The sequence below is a fragment of the Clupea harengus genome, chromosome 20 (genome assembly GCF_900700415.2).
Source record: "Clupea harengus chromosome 20, Ch_v2.0.2, whole genome shotgun sequence".
In the NCBI taxonomy this organism is placed as follows: Eukaryota; Metazoa; Chordata; class Actinopteri; order Clupeiformes; family Clupeidae; genus Clupea; species Clupea harengus.
In genome coordinates, this window is record NC_045171.1 from 25,140,609 (window position 1) to 25,160,759 (window position 20,151).

Consider the following 20,151-nt stretch of genomic DNA (forward strand, 5'->3'; position numbering starts at 1 on the left):
TGAGCAAAAGTCGACCGGAAGTTTGTAGTCTTTAGTGTTAGCATTTTATCACTTCTTGGTTCCAAAGAAAAAGAAAACATAAATGGGGTTTCGCAGTATCAGTGAAAATAAGGTGTGAGCGAAACAACTGTAGTAGAAAGCCTAGGCAACAGTTTGGTGTAGTTATCAGTTGGTCTTTTGTAACAAACTGTTGTCTTGTCTGGTATAAATTAAAATGTTACTACCGATATGCTAAGGTAAACAAAGAATGGACTACATCCTGCCACTCACGAGGGACTCCAGAGTGGTATCCAATGGTTACAGACAACTCTTAAAGCAACATCATGTAACAATTTTACCTTAAAATAACAGCTTCAAAATCATTTTGGTGGTACACTGACTTGAGAATGCTGTCTGCGCCACTGCCACAGCACTCCTGGAAAAGCATGTATTTCACTGTAACTTTGGTGGACAGGGCGCGACATCTCAAGTGAGAACTACATAAAGCTTTATGGCACCCCCTCACAACAACTAGACCCTTCTGCTAGCTATAAGAATAAACTAGAACAGTATTCTCTGTGTGGATGTCATGGCCGAAGCGACAAAGGCTAGTATCCAAATAAATTCATATCACGCAAAAAGTTTTATCAGTCTTCATCAATCTTACGTCAAATACGCTTTGGATGTTTGCAACCTTGAAAACCTATCTTGTAATAAATGACCCTGTCCTATGTATACTTTGCACAATATGTGCCTTCATCATGTCGCCAACAACATTTTATTAGATTACACAGTATTTACTCAAAACCAAAAATTGTTCTATATCCTTCAGCTTGTCAACGAATATACATGTACCACTGTCCATTAGGGGGTCTCAAAGCACGACTCGTATTCATGACAGTGGTCTAAAAGTGAGCAACACTCTGCAACCTGAGGGGGAGCTCAGTCGCTCACATAATGGCATGTCAAGCCCTGCATATATGCCCACAGAAAAGTATGTCTAAGTTAAGTATAACAATATAGAGTATGTAATACATTAACATATTTATGATGTGATGATGTGTTCAGTACCAATGCTAATAGTTTTCTCCCCCATTGCTCTACTGATTTGAGCATTGCCTTGCTTTAAGGGGGATGAGCAATAGCAAAAGCTTGTGTGGTGGTTTCTTGTATAGGATCCGAAGTGATAAATGTGACCAGTTTAACCTAACACTAGACTGCCTTATTGCTTAACTCTGCCCTTTTCTATGTATGTCCATGTGAAGTTTGCATGTCTGTCAGTGATTTGTCTAACAAAAGTATGCAAACTTTGCAAAAATAGAATAAATATGTTTTTTGTTTTTTCATTGACCTTCCTTGTGTTCTGTCTTGTCCTGTCTTACTAATACCGGACTCATGGCCTGTACCTTGATGTGGTGAGTGGGCTTTCAACTAAACAGGTCCACCAAATAATTTTTTTTTTAATTGACATTGACATTTAAGCTGTACAATATCTTCTTATACCTTATACCACCTTGCAGCCTTTTTTAGTTAATGGATTAGGTGGTGGGGAAGGGGTCACTTCACCAAATAAATTGGCCACCAGCTGCTACTAATACTCATCATTTACATTGACAGGTTTCGGAAACAAAGACTTCTAAAACAAAACACAGTTCTGCAAAATGTAGTTTTGTCTGTTTCCACAGGTCTGCAGAATTTAACACATCAGGCCTCAATGAACACAGTGCCACAATGAATGACTTTAGCATACAAAGATCCTCCACCTGAAGACTGACACTTATCTTCGTGCCATCACAGAACACTTCATTTCTCACATTTAAATCAAGTCTTGCTTCTTTTTTTTTTTTTTAGACCAACACACAGTAAAAAGTTATTTTAAATCATTTTGAAATGGCAAAGCTGAGTCTTTTGCAGCAATCTCCAATCCTGCGCTTTGTCCCATTTGCCATCACTGCTTGTACGTAACCTGATCTAAAAGGTATATCTGGTATATCTGTTGTTGTCTCTAGTGGCATGTAATCTAACCCATCGTGAGTATGAAGGGAGGCGGCTCTGGGACACCAGACACCACTGTTGAGCCTTTTAGAGGTGTCGTAGGCACAAACACTGATGAAGGAATGTGCCTGCTTGAAAACCCCAGTGAAATACTCACAAAGGCAGCTGTGTTGTTGTAACCTGTTGCTAAGGCTCTATGGTTGGGCAGTCATGTTAAGCACTTGTGGGCTACAGACAGCACATGCCTGTGAATGAGGGCCTTTACGGATCTCGAGTACAACATGTGGCGCATGTTGCAGCTGTCTCCAGCCAGTTGTGCGTTGTTGTTGTACGGTTGGGTAGTTGTTATATTGGTTAAGTTAGGTTGTTGGGTATGAGAACTTGCATATGACAGTGAGAGCATTGGCTGCTGTGGGAAGTCCCCAACCCAAATAGCACAAGAAATTTGACATATTTTACAAAAAATTTGTGTCAGAGAATCACAACGTGGTACCTCTGCCTGATTCTACTATACAGGGAGGGAATGCAGTTGAGTCGCCCCCTGGTGGCAGCAGTGTTCCTAACACTGAACAAAATTAATGAGATTCTTCAGATGTTTTCGAAAAAATTATATCGGTAGTACAATGAAAAGTTAATGGAATGGTTGACATATGCTTTGACAACTAGTCATTCTCGTGCATAGATGATGTCAACTGCTTTGTTTGGCTTGCTGAATACATTTTTAATAACAAAATAAGCATAGTGCATGGTGATAACTATAGGACAAAATCTCTCAAAAAAGATGCTGGTTAGAAAAAGTCACGATACCTGTGGTCTTGTTTGGACCACATCCAAACAAGATTTGGGGGCGTAACCACAAAATGAGTCCAGTTGGTCAAAAATGAAAAGTTGTTTTATTAGATATTCTAAATCTAGTTAATTACCTTTAAATAAGTGCACAAATGTGGTGCACCCAGACAAATAAGCAAACATGTTTAAGGTATAATCTTGACAGAAAATCAAAAGAAAATCCTGTCATTCAATCGTTGAAACTTTGCGCAAAGATAAATGACAACTACATAAATAACATATAAAAAAATGATTTCCAATGTTTAGTGTTTGGACAATTTATTTTAAGGTATAGAAATGTTAGAATTACTTTATCTGTATCCTACATAACCTATTCAGGGACTGAAATTCTATTAAAATGTGTACTTCATATAGATACGGAACAGCTGTTCATGAACTGAAATATGAGAAGTACAAGAGTACTTTCTGTCCAAAGAAATCAGTCACGAAAGATACAGCTGCCTCGTCTTCACCACTTTTACTCAACAGGTCAGCTCTGCTGCGTGCAACTTCGGTGGCTTCTTCATTTGGGGGATACTTCACCATACACGCATATTATATGGATATACTACCAGAATAAGCTATAACTAACAAAATTACCTATAAAACGTCAAATAACCTATAAATAAAAAATTAATTATTAACACTTTAATACTCTTTGGTATATCAAGGAGCTTCATTTTTACCATGCGACTCAAACTGTCCAAACCCCAGGAAGACTTCAAGTCCCTGACCACAGTATATGCAATTAGATACCATTTGTATACCCCTAAAAAGCTCTCCTTTTGGCAAAAATCTTTTCTCTTTAAATTCTGAGTGAATATTCATAAAGTGATCAGACCGACAAAAGTGGATACTCTAGCTGACAAAACAGGTGTACAAAAAAGGGGGTGGGGGGGGAATCCAACTTAAATGCAGACATTTATTTGGCCTAGTCATATTTATAGGTTGTTTTACATTTCAAATCTCTTTCTCTCTGAATTAACTTTTGCAACACTGGACTCGTCTTGCGGTGACACACCCCATTATCATTTTACCACAGCATATACCTGCATTACATATATTTCAGAGACTCTTGTTATTTGATTCAAATTTTTATTTATTACTTACAAAAAGTTCAACCATTTCTAATTACAACAAAATATTCATATTACTTTTCAGCATTTATTAAAAGTAAAAAAAAAAGTCAAAATAAGAGAGATTTATGTACAAACTACTCACATACAACATATTTTAAGTATTTAAAAGCAAAACAAAAATTCCAACATCAAGCTTATAAAAGAAAGAAAAAAAAAAAAAGGTAACACTTCCCAGTTTGAGCCAGTAAAATTGCAAGTTGTATGGTTGGAAGTCACAATTGTTTAGGCCTTGGAAAGTGTTAAATCTCAGGCCAATAATTCTTGCGTATAGTCCACTCAGCCTCAGGACGCTGCTGTTCTTCCAGTGCCTTCTACGCTTGTCCCAGTTCCTCAGTTTTCTGCATTTTTCTGGGTGTCCCAGAGTAACAATCCTAATCAAAGAAAATGAGAGAACAATTAATGGGAAAATAGGAAGAGACACCCTGGGGAAAGATACACATTTTTGGGACTCTACACATTCATCGATAATAAACTATTATCAGTCTTCCACAACAACAGCAACATGTTTAGCAAAACTGTTCATGTCCGTTTCCTAGGGCAAGTGTATCCAATAATAAAATAACAATCAAACAATATTTTATGCTGTTGATCATTTCAGCCAATTTAGATAGTGGATACTTTATCTTCTTTATTTTCATGCCAATCAAACCTTCCATGTCGGTGTCTGGTGACTTCAAAGAAGGTTAAGGAAAACTTCTTGGCATTAGCATTTCCTGTAAACATTTTGATCTAATGCACAACACTATGTATTAAGTATTACTATAAAAACAAGTAGCTATTGGTCATTTGGAAAGAGGATTTTTTTCTGTGCTAGCCAAGAAACCACACAGCACAGTGTGTGCTAATGCTTTGGCATTAGCATCACTGTATGGAACACGACCAGGAGACCAAGAAAGCATGGTCAAAGAAGGTTATATGGTCATCAATCAACACCCAAGCTGCTCTGAACTTTGCCTGGGGTGAGAGATGAGGCAATTTTTATGTTTATATTATGCTGGATAGATGGATTGGCTGGGATGCCCTATAGTTCAGTCTAAGAGAGGTTTAGTTTAAGGTGGTGTTCCTGCATTCATGTGGACATATCCGAGACAAGCCAAGCTCTGCGGCAAGACTATGGGGTCATCTGGCTACAATGACAAATATAGTTAGGTATTGTCTGTGTAGCAATGATGCAAGAAGCCATGCAAGTGGATAATCTGACCCAAGAAGGTGGTAGATATCAAAAAGAAGGTATTCAAGCATGGATCCTTGGGGCACCCCTGTGGAGAAGAGATGATAAGGATGTTTTTCCATGCCATGACACTATGGATGAATGCCCTGTGAGGAAGAATTCAAACCAAGAGTGAGGTTTTCCCCGAGATGCCCATATCTGACAGTGTGGATAGCAGGATGCGGTCTTTCACCATGTCAAAGGCTGTGGATAGATCTTGCTGCAGTTAGAGACCTCCAGCAGACATGGAGTAGGAGGGCTACATGTCAGGAGTTTTGATACCTCGCTCTCAGCAAGAGTGGCAAAAAAGGAGAATGATATACCCTTAACCGGGGAGAATAGTTGCACTTTTTCAGTAAAGAAAGATTCGGAGACATCATCTGAGAGGTTGGTTTTTAGTAGGAGGAGGCCGAGAGTGGAGTAGTGTCTATCTGTGGAACTGCTGGTTGCTTCAATCTCTCCCCTTTGTCAAACAGGTCTGAAAATCAGTTCCAGACATTTATCTATCTCAGTACCATGAAAGTGAAATTATTTGTATGCGAGACAGACGATAGCAACCATGCTCAGGATATATATAAACAGTTCATAATACATTGTATGCACTTATTGCCAAAACCCTGAATTTCACTGCACACACTTTTGTGCATTTCCTCATCTCCCTACCAGACAGCCAATGTGTCTGTTCTAGTGTGTAACAGCAGCCATTGCATCATCCGGCTGGGTGCTACACATTAGAGGTGGGGAGAGGAGTTTCTTGCAATATGTGACGCACTCAGGTATAAAAATAGTTTTACAGGCTTACCATCTCATCTTCTGCAGATGTCTTGCAAGGGTATTGACTGTCAATCTCCACATCAGGGTCCAACTCAATATCCATGACATCACCGAGGTCTATCTGGTCTCTGGAACAACAGATATGAATCAGTGTTGAGAGGGAGAAACTTGTTTTGGTCTTCATCACGGTCATTGTAACAGGCTACTATTGGACAGTGTACTGAAGCACATTGACCAATGAATAGATTAGGCATTCATACATAGCTTGGAGGTCCCCATCTTGAGCAGGAGGATCCCATGCATGGAGCTTGACCCTCCACATCTTGATCTGCTGATCCCATGAGCGGCGACTGTACTTCCTGAACTTGTTGGGCGTTCGGGGGTGGACTCCTGGCTGCCTGACATGTCTGACAAAAACATAAATCAAGAGTTTGTACGGCCATGAAAAACTTGAGTCATGAAATTTGAGATGGAGATATCAATGTTTTGGACTAGAGCCCAGCTTTAGTTGGGTACATCCAGTTAGATTACATATTGTTTATTTTACTTTTGATGATTTTGTAAATAAATGCTTTTGATAGACTGGTCTATTTAATGTTGCACAAGAGAGAATGGTGCCAACCTCTACTATTCAGCATTCCAAAGACCTTCAACCTTTACTGACTATTGAAGCGGTAATTTTGGTTCTAGTGAAAGTGATTATTAAGCAAAGTGCCAAACAGACAATGATTATGTGAACGATTTGTAACTTATATTTTATTTTGACCACTATGATAGAATATGTATGTGGTGTATGTGTATGTGTTGAGCACTCAGTAGGTGTTGATTCCAATCAGAGATCACCAACATTTCACTGATGCTGTTGTCAGGATAGTACCAGTATTAACACTCATGCACAATTGCATCCACATTTATTTGGCGCCGCCCGTGTGAGGACAGAGCTAATATACCTACAGGTTCCAGCTGCTTTAACACCTAACAATACAGCATAAATGTAGAAGAGAAACAAACCTACACAATATCTTGGAAGATATACTACTCACTTTGGCACTTCGTTGATGTAGCGATCATAAGCAAGGGTGTTCTTCCCGTAATTTATTTGTTTTTGTCTCCTCAATAGAACATTCTCGTCTGTTTCCAACTCTGCAGGGCTAGCAGAATCTCTTGAGTCACAGCTGTACACACAAAAGGTGAACAAAGTTGTCAAGACAACTGATGTAAACAACACCGTACAGACAACTGTAAACTGCAGTATCTAGTGATAAAAAACCTCACCTTCCAGATGAGATCTTCCTTTCCCTAGAAGCAAACTCTGCTGTGAGAATTCTCCTTCTATATCTTTATAAAAAAAATTAAAGAAAAAGACATTTCCCAGAAAAATTACAGATTTTACAAATTAAAATGGTAAGATGCACGGTACACGTCACTACTCCAAGACATACATTGCAGTAAAAATGCCAAGCTCACCTCTGCATGTCACGGTTAACACTCATTTTCATCTCATCCTGTTCGACTTCACTTCCCCAGTCTTTGCATCTGGACGACGGTCGATCGGTCTCCGGAGTAGTGAAACTAAGAGGCATAGGCAGAAAGCGCAAGTGGGTCAAATGTTTCAAGCTAATAATAAGGCTACAAATTGTATTAGAACCAAATTAAGCTTTTTGGAACGAAACACTTAATTTGCCAAGGCTGTGAAAGTTTAATAACATAGATGGCTTGATCTGAGTAGAATACATGGAAAAGAAAATGGGATTCTCAAAATAATCTAAAAGGAAGACATTTTTTTCCAAACATCAAAAGGGCAATGGCCTCAGCAAAATTTTTATGATCACAGTTCCAAAGAAGCTAATCGTAGAGTCATGGAACAAAAGCACAATGTCATACACTGGAATCAGACAGAGACCCCCTTGCGATACTACCAAAGAACACTAAACAAGGTAGGACTCCATGCCTGATCGTTGCCACACTTCACTTTTGACCAAAAAAAGCAGTATTTCTCAAACAATGGGCTGTGGACCAATGAGGAAATTGCTGGTCCGCAGATCCCTTCCACATTCTAATTATGCTCAGTGCTTCTGTAACTAGCAGGATAATTTGCAGCACACATGAATGGAATCATGGAACTGAGGCGACTAACATAGAGGCTTTACATAGGCAGTAGGGGTGTGGTGGTCGTAAGACGTGAAGGGACAGTCTCCTTTAGCTCACCATGAGCGCTCTAACAGACCACTCACAGGGCCCTGTAATCTCTGTGATGTGGGAAATATGGACAGAATGACTGTTCAGTACGGAAAATGGAAATCACAAAAAAAAAATATCCAAAGAAAGCTAAAAAAAAAAAAATTGGTGGACCAAACTCCTTAGATGGTTGTGTGTGCACATAAATGTGCTCTGTTTGGTATTGCAAGAACACAAAATGATCAACCCTAAGATGTAATGATTGAGTCATAGCTCATCATTCTGTGAAAACACATTGAATTGTAGTTTTACTGAAGCAGCACCAACAAGGAAAGATCCCTAGGTTTCCGGAAATTGAAGGAACTATGCTTTGTGTAGGCTGTACACTAAAATAGTGTGAAGCAGTGCCACTTTATGATTGCCTGTGCACACACAGGACAGGGGTAGACATTATCAAAAATGTAAAAAGCTGCAAGCAACAATCAATCAGGCTACAAGCACAGCGTAGCAAAAGATGTAATGCTATGATTAAATGTTCCACAAGGATTTGAAGTCAAAATGAATCTTGAAGATAAGACCAACCCATGGTGTAACCTGTTCCAGTGGCATCTTATAGATGATTTGTTTGAAATTGAGTAAATAGCTTCTATATGCCATCATTAATGAGCGTACAAAATCTCATTAGGATTAAGGAATGTTGCAAGTTTTGCATAGTTGAGCAAAATTAGCTTACCTTTCAGATCTGTTGTCTTTGTGTCTGTATTCTCTCTTTGCTCCAACTGAAGGTTTTGCGTCTCCCTTTAACCTTAGGTGTCCATCTGATCCTCGTTTCCTACCATGGCACATTGTTGAAGGTGGATTATTCCTTAAAAATAAACAAACAAAAATGTTTTGTATTTTACATGTACATGCTATTATTGAAGACATATACTATTAACTATAAATATAATTCAACGCAATTCAAGAGAAAAATAGTTTTTCATGTTTGTCGGCTAGACAGTTGCTCATATTAAACTAGCAAGAACATGTTCACAGTTGCAAACTTGCTGTGGTAGTCAGCTATGTTTTGTCAGTCATTGTAGCTGGCTTGAAACCAGCTTTCCCCAAGTTAACTAATGTGTAGTCTACGTGTTTAGCTCAGTTCATCTCCTGTGTCCTTCGTGCGGTAAACCAAACGATATTTCCAGCAGTAGGTGAGACGAGTCTGACACAGTGCGTCTCCTATTGTGTGCTACAAGTCTGAAAGGACAATTCCAGACAACGTCCAGATCTGATTCTCTGGCTTAAGAAGGCTGAGCTCTGTTACTGCCTCCTGCCATGTTTTCACACAAAACAAACCTACAGTGCATGATGCGCCTGTATCTGGGAGACAGTTGTTAACTTTGGTTGATGCTGGACAGTATTTAATGCAAGTTTTTCAAAGCATGGTAATCAACCTGTTTTAAATGATAATCAAATATTCGAAACGGTAATAATTACTGTGGTTTAGTGTGAAACCAGTAACTGTTTTATCCCTACATACAAGCCGAGTGGAGAAATTTTATTTCGGTGGTGAGCTACAGACCGACAAGCTCTAACTCTGCCTACTGTGTGAGATCAGCACAGTGTTTCCCCTACCGTTATATTAGGGGGGCGCCCCGCCCCCCCAACGGCACCCCCCGCCCCTCCTGGAAGGTCAAGTTAATTTTGTTCAATTTTATTTTCTATAAAGCGCCAGATCACAACGGAAGTCATTTAAGATTACCTTTCCTATAGAACAGGTCTATAGCTTGTTATTTTATTAAACAAAATAAATAGCCTTATGTTATTTATCTTATTTACACGACAGCGTTGAAATTTCTGTCTCTACATGGTCGCGCGATTACAATTCTCTGCTCTCTGTATTCATGGGTACCATGTGACGTCACTGCGTTTAAGCGCCGCCATCTTTGTGTCCGAAAGTCTAGCTGAGCGTCGGTCACAACACAGACAATAGTCGGTCACAACCCACAGAAAGTTAAAATGCCCTGCTTATGTTGTGCTGATGGATGCGACAATAGTCGCGAAAATTACCCAAAGAAACAATTTAATTGTATACCAAAAGATTTAGATCGGTGGAATAAATGGTTGGCTGCAAATTAGAAGAGACAACTGGCAGCCAACCTCTAACTTCAGATTGTGCAGTCAACACTTTATATCTTCCTGCACCACTATCCACGGACATGTTGATTTTGTGTTCAGAGCTTGGGAATGACTGACATGTTAAGTGAAATGCAGCACGTTGATACAATCGTGAATAATTGCTGTGTCTTATCAGAGCTAAACTCTCCTGAGCAAGCTAGAGTGCTAATAGTTAGCGAGCTGTAAAGCCCTTTACTAAAGGTCTTAGCTACACCTAGCTAGCCCACATTGGCACTCTTAACCACCACTAAAATAAATCGGTTGATAATCGCTCTTTGAATTACTAAAATGTCCTGTGATGACATACATATTTTTTGTCTCCAGATGCCATATCTTGGTGTAGTTCACCCATCCTGCAACTGCATATTGATATGCATCTGTACTTTTGAAAGCCTTCAGGCTATCTCCGGTGTATGGGGATGGATTGTGTACAAGATAAATATATATGTCAGCCAGTTGGGGCAGACGTTTCGCAGACTTTAAGGGACAAAATAAAGTTGACGGTAATAAATATGGATCGCAGCCAATAATCAATGTTTTTTCTAAATATCGTTGTCTTTCTGCTTCATTCAGATGTGCTGTGTTCGTAGTCATGACTGTTCGTTGGCCAACTATGAAAGCTAACTAACTAACCACTAGAATAAGACAATACTACTTTTGAAAAGTCTCAATTTTAAGAACCTATCAATAGAAAACAATACTATTATTATATTTATATTATTTTATTACTATATATTAATATATATGACTAACTAGCTACTATTGGGTACAAATACAATGGGAATAACGGTAGAGTTGGACACAAAGATGGCGGCAGGCTTCACGGAAGTGACGTCTTTGGTACCCATGAATCACGCATGGCGGAGTTCCGCCACGATGCGCACAAACACACACACAGACACGTGCGCGCACACACAGGTGAGCACGCTCCCACCAGCGGACAGAATTGGGCTTAAGAATCAGTGCACAGCTACGGACACTTAAGCTTTAAAAAACACATTTCCAGGCGTTCATGAATCCAGCGATCTTTTCCTAGGTAGGGTCGAGAAAGAGGCCTAATGAGAATGGCTACAACAGACGTGGAAACAGAACGTACGCCCATGTCCGCACCGAAAATTCAGAAATAGATCTGGCTTCCATTTTTTATCATTTTCCGCGAGTTGTGCGTGGCCCTTTTTACATAGAGTCTGGTAATAAATCTATGACATGTAATGAACATTATTTATTTTGCTGTGAATAATGAAGGAAGCAATACATCTGATTATTTCCCAAACCCTCAAGAGCTGTTGCCATGGAGATTTAACGTTACTTTCTGTTTGAAGATAAGGTAGCAGCTAGTGTTGAAGAATGGATGACTTTAAATTGGACGACTTTAAATTAATATATGAAATTGAACATTAACACCTATACTGATAAAATAAATAAACAAGGATAGCCAAACAGATTGATAAGCATAGAATGAGAACGGCAGAAACACAGGCCGGACGTTAGATGACGAGACAGATCATAGTTTTTTTTTCGTCATATGAAGGCTGAGACATTCATAACATTTTATTCAGTCTTACTGATGGTCCTTTTGTAATGCCAACATGTGCACTTCGTTGTGGATAAGTAAAGCCTATTCTGCTACATTTTTGTAGTCCTGGTAATCTTTTGTTTGGCATATTGGTGAGGTTATTAAGAGGACCATTTCTCAATCGTTTTGTTCTTGATGAATTAATGTTTGTTTATTAATCAGTTATTTTTCAACAAATAATTCAATTATAATTACAAAGAGGACAATTCGCAACTTTATATCCCAACTTTCACTTGTTTTCGGCAATTTCATTGCAAAAAACACCTACAAATAACTTTCATCAGAACTTTTTGGAAAAGCTCCTGCGAAATCAGGAATTTTAGGCCGCAAATATCTCCAAACATTTTCTTCCAGAAGGCCAAAAAGGTAAACTGCAGTGAAAAAAGCTGCACACTTTGGGGATAATTGTCATAAAAACACATGTTCCGATGTTTAGTTCAATGTACAGTTAAAATAATTGTTCAGTTGTTATATTGACTGCTGTCATTAAAAGAAACACATGAACACCATGATTCCTTTAAGCGTTGGCCGCGCCGCGCACCGTGCCCCCCCCCCCCCCCCCCCCCCCCAAAGCTGTAAACCTAGGGGAGCAGCAGCTCCTGATCTCACTCAACTTTAACCTGTTAATGTTTTCCTTTTGTTAGGGATGGACACAGTGTTATGTTTGTGATGTTTTAGTCTTCTTTGTGTCAACATTTAGTGTTTGAAATCCAAAGTTGTAATTCGAATGTCTTTAGTGAGTCTCTCTTGGGCTTGCCGAGCGTTCCTTATTTCTTAAAATAGAAGGTGGCATCCCTAACAACAAATAACCGTCTCTTAGACACTCATACACTGCAGAACATTATGTAAGGTTCAACCAATCGCAAAAGCAAGCATGCCGATTTTGATGTCCTAACAATTATTTTTGGTGGTATGGGGTCATGTGAAGAGGAGATGACATCTGTCGTTTCCAGTAGCTACTGAAGCTCACCGGTTTTGTGCGCCAAGTAGGAAACCCCGCGAAAACATGAATAACTTGCACAGCATGTTGCCGCCAAATATATTCATATATCAGTTAGCAGGCTTGCATTGCTTTTATCAGTGCCGGGTGTGGAGTTTGTGTTTGCAAGGCAAATGTGTTATCCAGTTAACGTTAGCTCACTGGTATTTGGCTAGACAGCAATTGCATAGGCTCATTTTTTATTGACAAAACCCAGACTTGGCGCGAGTTAGCTGGCATTGTCTAAAGCTTAAAAGGCTAACTCAGTCAACATTTACTTCCGATGTATGTCATGCTAGTAAAACTTGCTAACGTTAGCCATCTTCTACAGCTCACGAAAAACACTACATTTCACCTCCCTTAAAACGGAACTGCACATCTGGGGTGCCAAAACACACCACACATAACACAAACAAATGACATAATTCAGACCTTAACAGCGTTGATGTCTACGTGTTAATTGCAACGACTGAAATCAAACATAACCTAACTATGCTAGCTAGTTAACTAGCCAGTCAGCTGCATTAGCTTGCAGCAATACAGCAACATCTATGTAACTTAAATATGGGCCAGTAATCTATGTACACGTACAACATTAAAATCTACAACACATACTAAACCCACAGAGATTACACGTAATTTAAGTTAACCCAACTGGTGTAACGTTTCGTTGCGTCCTACCAGAACGAAAGGCAACTGGGAAAACCTGACGATAAATGCTTACAGAAATGTACGTAAATCAGGTTGTTATTTGTATGACTGGACTATAACTTTAGTTCCTCCTACCTGACATCCTCAGCTGGAATTTGCCGGCTTGTTTGGCTATTTGAGGACATGTCTTTGAACGGACTGACTTGGCAGAGTACGCACTGTGTAGTGTTGAGTCCTTTACATGGACAGGGACAAATACATCTAGTTTAAACCACCTCGGAATGAGTTAAGACGACCCGTCGAAACTGCGCATGCGTCAAACTGCGTTGATTCTTTCGGTCCCATTTTCAAATGACTGGTGTCGGTGCCCGATCCGTTCTGCACATGCGCGTGTATCTGCATCAGGAACCACAATATGAAAGTTATGTTCACACTGCAGGCAATCAAAGTCCCTGCAGACAATTCATTTCGGAGTCTGTCCATGGACTGTTTTTCTCCATGTTGACACTCCGCCATTGAGCTGTCAAGCAGTATAGAAGCAACCAATCAATGTAAGTTCTTTGGCGCTTTTCTTTTCAATTATGTGACGCTCTAGTAATAGGAGCATGAATTCCAGCACTCTTGTCACTTTAGATTTGACGTATTTTTTTTTATTATTCATGCATAATGACAATACAGCAACACAGAGAACAGCATTCATTATATAGGTACAGCAATTCATTAAAACATACACAGAGAAACAACTACAGAGAGAGAGAAAAATAAAAACTTCAAGAGCATTGTCCTGCTGGAAAAAGCACTCCTCAGAGTTGGGGAACATTGTCAGGGCAGAAGGAAGCAAGTTTTCTTCCAGGACAACTCCATGCCACACAGCCAGGTCAGTGAAGGTGTGGATGAAGGACCACCAGATCAGGACCCTGTCATAGCCAGCCCAATCTCCAGACCTGAATCCCATTGAAAACCTTTGGAATGTGATCAAGAGTAAGATGGATGGTCACAAGCCATCAAACAAAGCCGAGCTACTTGAATTTTTGCGCCAGGAGTGGCATAAAATCACCCAACGGCAATGTGAAAGACTGCATGCCAAGACCCATGAAAGCTGTGATTTGTAAATCAAGGTTATTCCAACAAATATGGATTTCTGAAATCATTAGTATTGTGTTGTTTAAAAATGAATATGAACTTGTTTTCTTTGCATTATTCGAGATCTGAAAACATATTTTTTGTTATTTTGACCAGTTGTCATTTTTCTGCAAATAAATGCTCTTAATGAAAATATTTGTATATGAAATTTGGTAGAAATGTTGTCAGTAGTTTATAGAATAAAACTAAAATGTTAATTTTACTCAAACACATACCAATAAATAGTAAAACCAGAGAAACTGATCATTTTGAAGTAGTCTCTTAATTTTTTCCCAGAGCTGTATATTAAACAAAGAGGAAAGAATTAATTATCCTTTCACAACTGTGTGAAAATTTGGATTGCAAAGTAAAAAAATTTCACAACAAATTCCAAGGAGTAGTTCACAGGGTTCTCATAATAAAAGAAAAAATCCTTTGCAGTTAGGGAATACGACAATTCAAAAGTTATTATTTAAGTCATTGAGAAACTTTTGTTTCTTTTCACACTCAAAAAAGAAATGTAACATTGTTTCTTCTGTGTTGCCACAAAAGGAACAAGTAGAGCTTATGTCAGTACATTTTGCTATATTGACATTCACTGGATATATCTTATGTAGAATTTTGAAGTGAACCTCCTTTACCTTATTTGTGATACAGTATTTACTGGGTAACAGCCAAGCTGGAGACGCATCTGTAGAAGTCAAATTGGAATCTCATTTAAACAACCTCCAAATGTGGTTTGTAACCGATTTGCAAAAAATGTACTTGATGCGTTTTTTTGCTGTCCAGACTTTAAAAAAATCAATATGGATACAATCAGGATAAGCCAACCATCGGATTTGGGCTGGCAGTCTGAACAAGTCCTATGATCACAATGATTCATAGACAGCGTTTCCAACTTCGACTGACTGGATGGTCTCTGTATGTATTTCATTGTGTTCTTATCCTGAATTGGCTACTACTAGTCACTACTGTTTATGGTGAGTATTGCCACATTCATTTTAGCAGACTAAGAATTTTCCTGACTGTTACCTCCATAAGCCCTGCTTCTTTTTGACTTTGGGAGACTACTTCTGCATCCTTGCTTGAGAAAAGTATGTCTAAAAAGACACTGTGTTAAACATACGTGTAGTCTACAGTCTACTTTGTGTATCAAAATGAATGCCTTATGTGCCTCCTGAGATATATAGACATGAATGGAACGGTGGTAAGAACTTTCCGGCAACACAGGTGTGAGACTGCAGCAGCTTTATTCAGGGCAAGAGGGGAAAGTTACAAGCACCATAAGGGTCAAGCAACAAATCCAAAGCCCCTTACTATTACAAACTCAACTCATGTCCCACAGTCCAGTGAAACACACGTGGCTAACAGACATAAGACCAAACTTACCTCTAGGCTCTTGATTTCAATTGTTTCTCTATGGAACGATGCGACTAGGTAAAAACTTGACCGTTGAGACATGACTCGTGGTTATTTGAGCAAGATGCAAGCACAAAAAGAGGCTCCTTGCACGTTATAAAAAGTTTAATCAGAGATATTCTTAAAGGTGGAGGGTAAAAAAAAACTTTTTTAAATGACCCCTACACCCTCTCCCTACCCACTACCATTCTGTTTGTGTGTACACGTGGAGGGTCTGCCACATTAAGAGTCATCCCAAAGCATATAGTGAGGAGTGGTAGTGAGTTATAAAGCTCTCCATCAGCCTGAGCGATCTGCATCAATGCAGGCTTTGCAAGCATGTACAATAGTTTTTTAGTTAGTTAGTGTCAGAGACGTCAGGATGCAAAGATGAAAGTTCTACAGTTTGTTGGGTATCAGCCAGGGAATGGAAAAAACTGGAGACAAAACGGGGGAAAACAAAACACTTACGGGGAAAACGCTCTGAAGATGTACAGTCTTGAATAATACTGCAGACAGAAGTTTTTAACGCAACTTAACAATAACAAACTGAAGAGATCTAGGAACAAAACAAAACGGACAGAGGTTAAACTCAGGACAAACCCTAAAGCCTGATCTATGGTCGTCCGTATCAGCAGACACGCAGAGCCCTCTGCGTCGTTGCAAATACTCTCCGAGCACCTCTCCGTGGCCTGACGTGCACCTCCCAAATTTTGTAACTATCCGTCTAAAACGATGGAGACCGCACAGAGACCACAGGGCTGTGATTGATCCAAACCATTGCTGTTTACCTTGTGTTTTGTAGCATGCTAGTAACATTAGATAAATGGCTCAGATACCACAAATCCCCTCAGACGTATTTTTCAGTCACAATAACAGGGTTTTTACATTGCACAGAGTCTATTTCTCTGTAACTTTAAAAAAATCTAAGCAAAAAAAAGTCAAACAAACACCTTTTATGTACAAATACGACCTTCTATGGAGTTTGGTCCGGCATCTTTTTCTTTCAGCTTTGCGATTTGATTGGCTGGTCTTCGGAAAACAAACATTGCGCCCCCTACTGTTCTGGCGGTGAACTGCTTTCCAACACCATCTAACCCAGGGGTTCCCAACCTTTTCGACTCCGAGGCCCAACTTTTTGTATTTGTAACAGGTCGGGGCCCAACAGACCCCCCACTGATTTTAGCTAATCTATATTCCATTAGGCTAATTTAATCTATAATCCATTAATTCTAATTAATAAGCGACTCTAGATATTGCATCAAAATTGTGAGGAGTGTACCAAAAAACAACATATAACCACACAGAGCATTTTTAGTCAAAAGGGATTTATTATCCAAAAGAGCTTTGAAACAAAGGCATTTTGTGCACAGCAAACAAGCAAGTAAATACAACTAGAATAGACTAAGAGCAAATAAATAGGTTAAAATAATTAAAATTTACACCTTAATTGAGAAACAAAATTAGGTCTCCAAATAGGGTCATTTATAACAGTTTTCAAGAATTGGTCAAAAATAACCGCAACACACAAAAAGTCAAAAGATTAAAAGAAATACAAAGAGCTGGACGAAGCTTGGACAGACAGCGCGGCAAACAAGAAATTCCGACGTGCCAGAAGTGGAGATGAGGCAGGTGCGTCAGGTTTCAGGGTAAATGGCAAGCACCTATAGCAGACACCGAACAATAAAAAAAAAACAGCATTGGAAAATTGCAATCAACCAGACAAGAGATTTTCTGGATTCGTATCTCATTAGGCTATAACCATGTTTTGGCAGGGTTTTCCCGTCAACTGCCTAATAGCCTACGTTTTGCAGAGGACATTGCAGGGTCTTGTTAGTCTTTAATCCCTGCTCTGCACAACTTTGGGAAATCTCCTTAAAGTTGTGTCAAATCACAAGTTTGCTAGGCGTAAATAACTTTACTGCTGCGACCTCCGACAGTTCGGAAGTGTCCAAAGTTTTCCGAGTTTGCGCATCTGAGTTGAAAACACATTGTGACTTAAAAGCTCAAATGAATACTTTGTATATGGTGATTTACTCAACAAAATAACTTTATTCAAGAGCGGAAACATGTCCATCCTCCCCTCCTGGACCCTCCTGTTCCACAGTGTCAGTTTTCGTTTGAAAGCCTCCACTTTGTCAGCAACCAAAAATAAGCTGCTATTTTTACCTTGGAGACTGAGGTTCAGCCTGTTCAGAACAGAAAAAAATGTCACAAAGATAGGCCAGTTTCGCCTGGAACTTCAGATCAATGTAGTGCTGTGCAAACGGGGATGCTTTCTCTGATAAAAATGCATGTACGTTACTCACGTTCGTCGACTCGTCTAACTGAATCGGAAAGAACGGGCTACCTTTTATTCTCTCCAGGACCTGGTGCAGTATGTCCGAGGCCATCTCCGAAATCCGGCGACTTATTGTGTTGTTTGATAGTGGAACTGTCGAGATTTTTTTCGCAGCAGCTTCCCCAATCGTCTTGCGGCACATATCCACCGCAGCTGGCAGCAACAGTTCCTCTGCGATCGTGAAGGCCTTCTTGGTCTGTGCCACACGTTTAGCTACCAAGTAGCTTGCCTTCAGAGCACTCATGCTTTGGGTAGCCATTGTCGAAAGGGTCTTCTTTTGTAATAGAAGTCCATTTTCTTTTCTTTTAAAATATTGCACCGGCTTTTCAGCGAGTGCTGGATGTCGCGTCTCTAAGTGTTGCTTCAGCTTTGATGGTTTGAGCGCCTCATTCGAGAGCGTTAAACCGCACTCCACACACTGCGCTCTGGGCTCAGAATCGTCACCGCCGTTCACAAACCCAAATCTAATAAAATCAGGGTTGTATTTCCGCTGAATTTTACTAACTTTTGGTAGTATGACACTACAAGTGCTTTCATTCTTCCGCTTGAGAAACTTATCCATTTTCCAAATTATATCGTAAAAGAGTAGAATATTCGCTTAAGATCCGAAGCTGCACCGTGGAGAAGATTGTGGTGTTGTGGGGAATTTAATAGCTCCGTGGGTTTTTCAACAACAGGCCTTAGAGTCCAGAGCGTTAACCGAGCGCCTCAACTTGATGACACTGTAAAGTGGATGTGGCTGATGGGTTGGGAAACCCTGATCTAACCGACGGAGAACTTCGAAAGGTTCACGACTCCGTCGAAAGCGACTGCGTGGCCAGCCAGTAACGCAGTCGTAGAAGCATAACTCGCCCTTTACTAAGGATATCAACTAGACACTGGAAAACTGGAGGGCTGGGGCTCGGAGATAAACTGGAGATACACGGAAGACCTTGAGTCGGAATCATTGGGAGATCGCTTGAGTAGTCGTCGCAGACGTGGTTGGTGGTTGGTCCGAGTTTTGACGAGGCCATAAGAGGAGTGAAGGGAGTGAGGAGTTTATGGAGATCGCGACTGATGCAGGCAATCAGGGGATTGGGAAGGTGTGTTGAATTTGGAGGGGGCGTGGCAGGAGCAGGGCGTGGCAGGAGCAGGGCGTGGCAGGAGCAGGGGCGTGGCAGGAGCAGGGCGTGGCAGGAGCAGGGCGTGGCAGGAGCAGGGGCAGGAGCAGGGCGTGGCAGGAGCAGGGCGTGGCAGGAGCAGGGTGTGGCAGGAGTAGACCTATGCGTTTGGAAGGTAACAAAAACATGAAATGCAGCTCCACACACACATAATAAAAGCATCAAGAGGAAAGGAATCATATATTTACCAGGATCTCCAAAATATTTATTTTATGGTATTTTAAATATTTATTATGTTCATTATTTCAGTGAAAACAACTCTGACATTTCATTCTTCCTTCGAGGACATCCCAAAGTTTGACACTGTATTAGACTACAACCCCATCCCTTCATTGAGAGTGCCATTTGCAGCTGTGAGTTTGACTCAGTCAATTTAGCAGTTTGGGCACTGCTTTTTGGAGAGTGACAATGCATTTTAAGGTGCAATTTGGTGCTTTTTAGAATAAATGAAGCACTGTGTAGAGCACTACCGCCTACAGCCAACCTCCAACTACCAAACGCTGTCAGTAGCTGTCCTCCTGAGCTGTCCCCATCTCATTTTTTTATTTAGCAAGGGATTGCTTACTTTGTGATACTACAGGCTATAGGCATACAATTACAAACACTTGCGGGATTACCCCTAGGCATCCAATACTTCTCCTGATGTAATTGAATGGGCATT

The 20,151-nt window shown here is 40.1% G+C and overlaps 1 protein-coding gene across 2 annotated transcripts; it reads right to left on the reverse strand.

The window, feature by feature from the left end:
• Window positions 1-3,883: 3,883 nt before the first annotated feature.
• LOC105906707 (stem-loop binding protein) lies at window positions 3,884-13,784 on the reverse strand. Of its 2 annotated transcripts, none has more exons than XM_031587573.2 (8): window positions 13,605-13,784; window positions 8,837-8,935; window positions 7,393-7,497; window positions 7,201-7,263; window positions 6,969-7,100; window positions 6,186-6,332; window positions 5,954-6,053; window positions 3,884-4,312 (listed from the first exon to the last, which is right to left on the reverse strand). In XM_031587573.2, the coding sequence occupies exons 1-8, from the start codon at window positions 13,652-13,654 to the stop codon at window positions 4,253-4,255; spliced, it is 756 nt and encodes a 251-aa protein (XP_031443433.1). In that variant the 5' UTR covers window positions 13,655-13,784; the 3' UTR covers window positions 3,884-4,252. The 2 variants fall into 2 exon arrangements, with proteins under 2 accessions (XP_031443433.1, XP_012690352.2); XM_012834898.3 differs by having other exon boundaries at window positions 8,837-8,968; window positions 13,605-13,782.
• Between the last annotated feature and the right edge of the window lie 6,367 nt (window positions 13,785-20,151).